Source organism: Coregonus lavaretus (genome assembly GCF_964263955.1).
Source record: "Coregonus lavaretus genome assembly, chromosome: 7".
In the NCBI taxonomy this organism is placed as follows: domain Eukaryota; kingdom Metazoa; phylum Chordata; class Actinopteri; order Salmoniformes; family Salmonidae; genus Coregonus; species Coregonus lavaretus.
Window position 1 is genome coordinate 62,463,135 of NC_139994.1, and position 9,277 is coordinate 62,472,411.

At 42.7% G+C, this 9,277-nt stretch overlaps 1 protein-coding gene across 1 annotated transcript in view; it reads right to left on the reverse strand.

Annotated features, from left to right (window-relative positions):
- LOC311132616 (arf-GAP with Rho-GAP domain, ANK repeat and PH domain-containing protein 2-like) overlaps window positions 1-6,622 on the reverse strand; it is a 113,144-nt gene extending 106,522 nt beyond the window's left edge. Inside the window, 2 exon segments of the mRNA XM_084165862.1 lie at window positions 1-839; window positions 6,126-6,622. The exon segment at window positions 1-839 is cut by the window's left edge and continues 87 nt beyond it. Coding sequence (XP_084021988.1) covers window positions 1-713 — 713 coding nt within the window. The 5' untranslated portion in view covers window positions 714-839; window positions 6,126-6,622.
- Window positions 6,623-9,277: the final 2,655 nt, after the last annotated feature.

Below are 9,277 nucleotides of genomic sequence, written 5' to 3' on the forward strand. Positions count from 1 at the left end.
TTGGCTGGTGTCTTAAAGCTGGGGCCCTTCTCATAGATCACATTAGCCACCATCTCCCCCTGGAAAGCCTCTTGGTCTTTCCCAGAGAGGATGTGGTCAGGCCCGGGGGAGAGGTCTGTAGAGGAAGGGGAGGGCTCCTCAGAGGAGATCTCCCAATCAGAGGGCACCTCTCCAGAGCTACCAGATGTGGAGGTCGAAGCTGAGGAGGTGGTGCGTATGTTACGCGGGTCACGCGGTGTCGGCCGAGGTGGTCTCAGGAACCTCTTTATAGAATTGTTAGTGTCTTCCTCCTCTTCTGTCTCTTCGATCCCTAAGCCAGCCCCAGGGGGTAGGGTCTGCCTCCCCTCCCGTCTTGCCTGCTCTACCCTCGCACTAGGCTGGCAGGAAGTCACCCTTTTCTTATTTGTCATGAAGATGTGTCTGGGTTTGAGGAGGGGCATTCTTTGGCCCCGCCCCCTCCTTTCCCCCTCCTTTTCCCCTTCCTCATCCCCCTGCTCTTCCACCGCCACTCCTAGGACTTCCAAACTACGTAGGATCCGTCTACGGTGGCCTGTAGGGAACACTCGGAGCTCCAGGAGGCGATCTTCAGTGAGCCCCCTGCAGTCTTTCAGGCACTGGAAGCCCGCCATTTGAAAGCCGTCAGCGTACTGGGGCAGATGCAGGCTGGTCAGCCAGTCTAGGATCTCCTCTCTGGGGTCCGTGGGATCCGACATGGTGGGTGTCTGGTGGTGGTCTAGATTCAGTCCAGAAAGCTACCACACCAGAGAAGGGTTGATGATGGATCTAACGCAGATCAGCATTGGTGAAAGTGTTGGGTAGGGGAAGGTTTGGTGGTTTTGCTGAGGACAGAAACAGAGGGATACAATTAAGAAGGTATTATGCCTCTGACAGTTGGAAGCGAATGTATCTGTGCATCTATCATCCCAAAAAAAAAAAATCATGATGTTTCCTTCAAATCCACTTTTCAATGCATTTCCATTAAAAGCTGACATTTTTACATAAGAACGTTAGAATCCTGCACTGTGCACTCACTAGATGAGCTAGAAGAACTGGAAGCTAATGTGCCCCTGTGCTTTCCCCACCACAGTGTTAACCTAACACCTCAAATGTCAAAGCTATAAATAATATGCATTATTGTTGAACAAGCCAGTCCATCTTCAGTCAATTTTCAGCAGGAAATAGAAATAGCAAATTTTCTCTAAGGTCTCATTGACCCTGCATCTTGACATGTCCTATTCTATCCACCTTTGAAATAAGAACTAACCTCACTCTGTTGTCATTTTTTAGTCCATAGTGTCTGGTCCTCCACTGCAAAAAGCCTTCCCACCCCCATAACAACATGTACTATAAACACTTCCTGTAAACAAACTTCACCTAACTCTAATAACACCAACTCAATACCCACAAGGCCCAACAGTGCCAACTTCTAGGTCACACTTCAAGGCTCTGCAGCAATATTCATTACATTTATACATTTTACATTTTAGTAATTTAGCAGACGCTCTTATCCAGAGCAACTTACAGGAGCAATTAGGGTTAAGTGCCTTGCTCAAGGGCACATCGACAGATTATTCACCTAGTCGGCTCGGGGATTAGAACCAGCGACCTTTCGGTTACTGGCACAACGCTCTAAACCACTAAGCTACCCGCCGCCCCATAAGTCAGTTGGTTTACAGGGTCGGTTCTGACTAGCACTTCAGCCTTACGCTATAACAAGCATGCAACGGAAAACGGTTCAAAAAGTTCTGCAACAGAAAACAAAAAAATGTGTATTTGTTGAGTCCTGTTTCAGTCTGTTTTCTTACGTTTGGCACCTAATGAATATGACCCTGACACGTGCAGTGTTATTTCTTATACAGCAGCATCAGACCAATACCTGACTATTATTGGAATCCCTGTATGGTGGTGTTAATGATAAGTCAAATCAAATCCAATCAACAACAAAAATGCCACATGCGCCGAATACAACAGGTGTAGACCTTACAGTGAAATGCTTACTTACAAGCCCTTAACCAACAATGCAGTTTAAGATTAAAAAAATAATAATAATGTTAAATGAAAAATAGTAGAAAGTAGAAAATATAAAATAAAATAACAGTAGGGAGGCTATATACAGGGGGTACCGGTACAGAGTCAATGTGCGGGTACAGAGTCAATGTGCGGGGGCACCGGTTAGTCGAGGTAATTGAGGTCATATGTACGTGAGTAGAGTTAAAGTGACTACGTCAAAGAGAGAAGCGTGCATGAACACTGAGGAACAACAGTAACCTCATCTATATGTGGTATGACCACTTTTCTGCTTTGAAGATAACAACCACTGAGGCTATACCAGAACGCTTCTGCTTTCGACTGAGACCTCTTCTTCTTTAACCCATTACACTTGTGGGAATCGGCCTATATGGATAGGGCTAAATTGAAAAGTTTCTTACAGAAGGAATATAGAAAGCATATGCATAACCATGGTAGCAATAAAAAGGGAACAGTCTGGAGATCATGGGAAAATTATTAGACTAAAAAGGTGAGGACACAACAGTTCACCTGACAAGACTGAATCCAAACATTACACTGTTGAATTTATGTGCATTTTACATTTACTGTACTTTTCTCCAAATGTATTGATCACGAAATCTGAAAATATTCTGGATACATTCAGTAACATGAAATGAATATTCCTGGAAAATGTGGGGTAGGTGCAACATAAGACAAACACAATGACAAGGGTTTGAGTGAGAGGACTAACTGGTGTCTCCAAGTGGCCATACACCTCTCCAAAGTGTGCACAGTTCGTAAGTAATTTCAATGCACTTTTATGACACAAAGAACAGTCTTCAACTATAAGGAGCTTTTTTTGAGCTCTCCTAGCTGGGCCGTTGAGGAACTAGAGCAAGCACACTTGTAGTTATTTTGTTTGGAACACAGCCCTGGATCCCCGACATCACACAATTACTATTGTTGTTTACGCAATCCAAAAAAAAGGTCCGTTATAAATTGCAATCTGGGTCAGGGGTGAAAAGCTTGTTCTATTGCCAACATCACTAGCTAAATCAGGGATGGGCAACTTTTGATTGGGGTGAGGGCCACAGAAAGATCTGAACTCATCATGGCCGCAGTTGGTGCGCATAGAATGGAGTCATGAGCGCACTCAGATGCGTGTTCCGCGGCAAATTTTCTTCACAATACAACAAACAGGCTCATTCTGTTCAGGACGACCCAGGGTATAACGCCATGTCATCTTGAAACTGTACATCAAACATAGCTTTCATGAACGTTGACACTGTATATGACATGAGTTTTATCATTCGTAAATTGTGAAGTGCACATTTGGACTCACGGGTGTTTGGCTTGCTTGTGTGACATCAAACTGGTATTTATTATAATCAACGTATCATCTTTCAAAATACATTGAGTCCTCTTAATGTACAGCATTTCCCCTCACTCAGACAACAAACATTTTTCTAAAGTTGCCCAATCAGCAGGAGAGATTGGGGACAACTTGTTGTGCTGAAGTTCAGAACGGCTGTCAGTCAAAACCCCCTACAGAGCTGTGAAGCAGAGACCCTGAGGTCTGACGTCTTGTATAGCATGTTACTGTACAGCCAGTGTGTTCCAATTTAGGTGTTTTATCAGTGTCCAAATCTGCCATTTCCAACGGGTACGAGTGTAAAGGGCTACGTGTGGGTGTATGCATGCTCGCTTGCTAGTTTGTTTGTTTCCTTTCAAGAGATCATCAAAGATGAAGAGAAACTGACGTTTAACAACAATCCCAACTCCAAACGTTGACATGAAGCATTGCGTTGATGTTGCGCTTACGTCAAGTTACATTCACGTGTGAAGAACAGATTCGGCCCACGGAGTGTAAAGGAGAGGGTCATTTAAGAGGTGAAAGGTGATTTCTCTAGTGATTTATCTTGCTGCGTATAAAGCGATATAGCTCTGTGTATTATTCACTTAACATGCAGGGACCTGTATTGGCAAGGGGCCAGTTCTTACTGACTGTACCACACACACACACACCCTCACTCACACACTCCAACACACTCACACACACCCCTGACCTGACCTGCCTCAGTCTGCAGTCCCTCCCTGGTTACCACCATCCACCCCCTCACTCACTCACACACACACACCACCCAATCTGCAAACCTTAGAATGGAATGGACTCACAAAGCCTTGATCCAATACTATGCCCTGTCTGGCTAAAAATAAGAAAATCAGTGAGAATTTTTATTTAACCTTGATTTTATCAGGGAGTCATACTGAGACCAATGTCCTTTATTTGATCAGGGAGTCATACTGAGACCAAGGTCCTTTATTTGATCAGGGAGTCATACTGAGACCAAGGTCCTTTATTTGATCAGGGAGTCATACTGAGACCAAGGTCCTTTATTTTATCAGGGAGTCATACTGAGACCAAGGTCCTATATTTTATCAGGGAGTCATACTGAGACCAAGGTCCTTTATTTTATCAGGGAGTCATACTGAGACCAAGGTCCTTTATTTGATCAGGGAGTCATACTGAGTCCAAGGTCTATTTTACAGATGAGCCCTGAATTACATAAATTACAGAAAATACACATCAAAATATAAATACAATCAGAAAGAAAAACACAGTCATAAAAAACAAACACATTCATCAGTAATAAGGTCCTCAATCAGCTTTCTGAATTGCCCTAGAGGCACCAGAACATCACATTTCAGAACATTTTGAAGAAAACTAAAAGCACAACAAAACTAAAAGCTGATTTACCTAACTCAGTAGAGACCAAAGGAATTTCCAGAGTTAGTCATCCCTGAGACCGGATGTGGTAACTCATAAAGTTTAGTAAAGCTGTAAGGTACAGTGGGACATTTTGCAAAAGGGCTTTATAAATGAAAACATGGCAATGTATCAACCTACGTGACAGCAGAGAAATTGAGAGAGGACAGAGAACGCTATAGAATGAAGAGTGAGGTTTCGAATGTCAGCTGGGACAATGAGACAAACATGCTCAAAGACAAACAGCAAACAAAATACTAAGTGAATCAGCATCATGTATAGGGATATGAGCTCTCTAACACACACACACACACAGTGTGAGCTCAGTATGTTTAAGACAGGAATGCAAAGTGTGTGTGTGTGTGTGTGTGTGTGTGTGTGTGTGTGTGTGTGTGTGTGTGTGTGTGTGTGTGTCACAGCCAGGTAGAGCCCATCCTTCCCACAGGCTGGTCCTACAATGACTAACACACTCACACATGCCTCACATGTCTTGACAGCATTCAGCCAAGAACAAAGTCCAACTTCACATTTCCATTCGCCTCCGTGATAAGAATACTTCCGTGTTAGGAATGACCTACCATCCTAAAACCCCCATTAAAAAAAGCATATACATACAGGTATTTATATCCAAAACGTACAACTGATTTGTAGAGATTGTGATGAGGCACGTCTTCATATAAGCTATTTATGAGCCAGTTAGAAGCTGATTAACATCCACTTGTTTCCTACTACAAGCGCTGTTTAATCTTAAACCAATCTACTGATTGTCATCCAGATGTCTCATAGCTGATGTGGGCTACTCAGACAGTTAACACTTTTTGTAATCAACCTCCTCTGCCTTTAGATAAAGGAGAGCATTTGTAACCGAAGGCCTGCCTACTCTGAACGCATAGTCATAGCTGCGGTACCAGACATCCGTCTGACAGAGTGAGTGATCAGTGGGGACAACAGACAGTCCATCACTTGTAGCCTAAGCACTACAACGAATAAAAGCCTCTATCAGTATGTAAGTCTTTTTTACCTTAAAGAGGATACACAACGGTGCGTCAACTGTCAAACATAATTCTAAGAAAACGTTGTAGGCCTACTTTCGAAAAGATCAGGTTTGTAACATTAACATAAGAAGCGCATAAATGCGCAATATTCACACTTATCTATTTATTCATGTATCCACGATTCTAAAATATATGAAATACTTGTTTTCCTCCGATGTGTTTCACAACAAGTCTGCATTGTTATGACGAATACGTTTTTAACCTCACCATATGTCGCGAGTTTACCACGTTCTGGACTGTCACAACAACAAAACAAGTCAGTGCGGTTACCCAATAGTAGCCTACGCGCTTGAGTCCGTCGGCTTTGAACTTACCTGAGGTTCAAAACAGGTGAGCGGAAATCTCAGGTATCATCTCATTCTAGTTCTGCCACACGCGTGCTGTGTTGTCCAGTTTTGTACTTCCTAGTTACAGATACCAACTTCCAGAACGTGGTTGGTTTGACACTTGCCACCCGTTTCCTTCTGTTGCCCGTTGAAGCGAGATGTTACAACTCCACGCCCATTCCAGCAACTGTTCGATGTTGCTTTAGTAATTATCCGTCTTTACACAGCATGGCTAAATAACTAAACCTATAAACCTATTGTTGTCTGAGTATGAATTCACAGGTCTGCGATTTCTACAGGGCTATTATTATTGTGAAACATTATGTAATTGTCTTGCTATGGATTTCTATTCGCACAGTATTCCTTCATGTTTTTATGACATGATTATACAGATAAATTGTCTGTTGATTGTCAGCTATGAAATGCAATTACAGTTTTAAAAATATTATCATACTGTATTTTCCCTGTGTGTCCAAACTTATGGCGTCCGTTCATAAAAAAAGAGTGCCTTTAAGTCAAGTCAAGAAGAGCACAGCCACTTTCTCTTTGCGTGTCTTAGCTTGATCGAGAGGCCTCGGGCAATGCATTCTACCTAGACAGGAATGTACCAGCATGCACCAACACAGTAACACACCCACACACGCACGCACACACACACGCAATGGTGGGCAAAGTACGCAATGGTGGGCAAAGTACCCAATTGTTAAATTTGAGTAAAAGTAAAGATACCTTAATAGAAAATGACTCAAGTAAAAGTGAAATACTACTTGAGTAAAAGTCTAAAAGTATTTGGTTTTAAATATACTTAAGTATCAAAAGTAAAAGTAAAAGTAAAAATCCTTTCAAATTCCTGTTGGCAATACTTTTTTATTTTTATTTACCGATAGCCAGGGGGCACACTCCAACACTCAGACATAATTTACAAACTAAGCATGTGTGTTTAGTGAGTCCACCAGATCAGAGACAGAAGGGATGATCAGGGATGTTCTCTTGATAAGTGTGTGATTGGGCCATTTTCCTGTCCTGCTAAGCATTCAAATGTAATGAGTACTTTTGGGTGTCAGGGAAAATGTATGGAGTAAACAGTACATAATGTTCTTTAGGAATGTATTGAAGTAAAAGTAAAAGTTGTCAAAAATATAAATAGTAAAGTACAGATACCCCCCAAAACGAATAAAGTAGTACTTTAAAGTATTTTTACTTAAGTACTTTACACCACTGCACACACACACACACACAAATATACAGTCACCTAAACCCATAGAGAAATTGTTATTTCAAATAAAAAGTGAGAGACTGCCTCATTAACTAGTGTTGTGGTTGGTGTAATATGACATGTATTTCATCAATCATTGGTGTTTGATGGGATATATCATGTTCCATTAACCTCATGGGTAAGGGGTACCTACTCTGATTGCTATTGTGAAGAGCAGTTATTGTGTAACTTTCATCTGAACATCAGAAGGGTTGTGTGAGGGGAGGGGGTGGGTAGTGTGTGTGTGTGTGTGTGTGTGTCTTTGTGTGTGTGCGTGACATAGAAAAGGAGTTTGTGAGTTTGAATGAGAGTAAATTATCTGAAAAGACACCATTTCATTGTCTGGTTCATTCTTGTACAAGCACACTGTGTCCTACCTGTGCCCTGCCCAACTCAATGAATGAATGCAATAACAAGTCCAAGTCAAGTGACTTCAGGGAAATCCCATTTCCTGAAAAGTCACCTCCTACAGTAACAGCATGTATGCAGTGTACATCAGTAGTCAGTAGATAGGGATAGCATACCACTTTTGAAAGACAAGAAAGCTGCCCTGTAAACTGCCCTGTAGCTGCCCTGTAAACTGCCCTGTGAACTGCCCTGTGAACTGCCCTGTAGCTGCCCAGTAAATTGCCCTGTAAACTGCCCTGTAGCTGCCCAGTAAATTGCCCTGTAAACTGCCCTGTAAACTGCCCTGTATTCTGCCCTGTGAGCTTCTCTGTGAGCTGCACTGTAAGCTGCCATGTGAGCTGCCCTGTGAACTGCCCTGTGAGCTGCCCTGTGAGCTGCCCTGTAAGCTGCCCTGTAAGGTGCCCTGTGAGCTGCCCTGTAAGCTGCCCTGTAAACTCTCTCTGAGAGAGAGTGTGTGTGTGTGAGTGTGAGTGTGAGTGTGAGTGTGTGAGAGAGAGAGAGAGAGAGAGAGAGAGAGAGAGAGAGAGAGAGAGAGAGAGAGAGAGAGAGAGAGAGAGAGAGAGAGAGTAGAGAGTAGAGAGAAGCTTTGACTATGTACAGACTCAGTGAGCATGTAGGCAGACCTGGCTCTCAAGAGAAGACAAGCTATGTGCACACTGCCCACAAAATGAGGTGGAAACTCAGCTGCACTTCCTAACCTCCTGCCAAATGTATGACCATATTAGAGATACATAGTTCCCTCAGATTACACAGACCCACAAAGAATTAGAAAACAAACCCAATTTTGATAAACTCCCATATCTACAGTGGGGAAAAAAAGTATTTAGTCAGCCACCAATTGTGCAAGTTCTCCCACTTAAAAAGATGAGAGAGGCCTGTAATTTTCATCATAGGTACACGTCAACTATGACAGACAAAATGAGAAAAAAAATCCAGAAAATCACATTGTAGGATTTTTTATGAATTTATTTGCAAATTATGGTGGAAAATAAGTATTTGGTCAATAACAAAAGTGTCTCAATACTTTGTTATATACCCTTTGTTGGCAATGACAAAGGGTCAAACATTTTCTGTAAGTCTTCACAAGGTTTTCACACACTGTTGCTGGTATTTTGGCCCATTCCTCCATGCAGATCTCCTCTAGAGCAGTGATGTTTTGGGGCTGTCGCTGGGCAACACGGACTTTCAACTCCCTCCAAAGATTTTCTATGGGGTTGAGATCTGGAGACTGGCTAGGCCACTCCAGGACCTTGAAATGCTTCTTACGAAGCCACTCCTTCGTTGCCCGGGCGGTGTGTTTGGGATCATTGTCATGCTGAAAGACCCAGCCACGTTTCATCTTCAATGCCCTTGCTGATGGAAGGAGGTTTTCACTCAAAGTCTCACGATACATGGCCCCATTCATTCTTTCCTTTACACGGATCAGTCGTCCTGGTCCCTTTGCAGAAAAACAGCCCCAAAGCATGATGTTTCCACC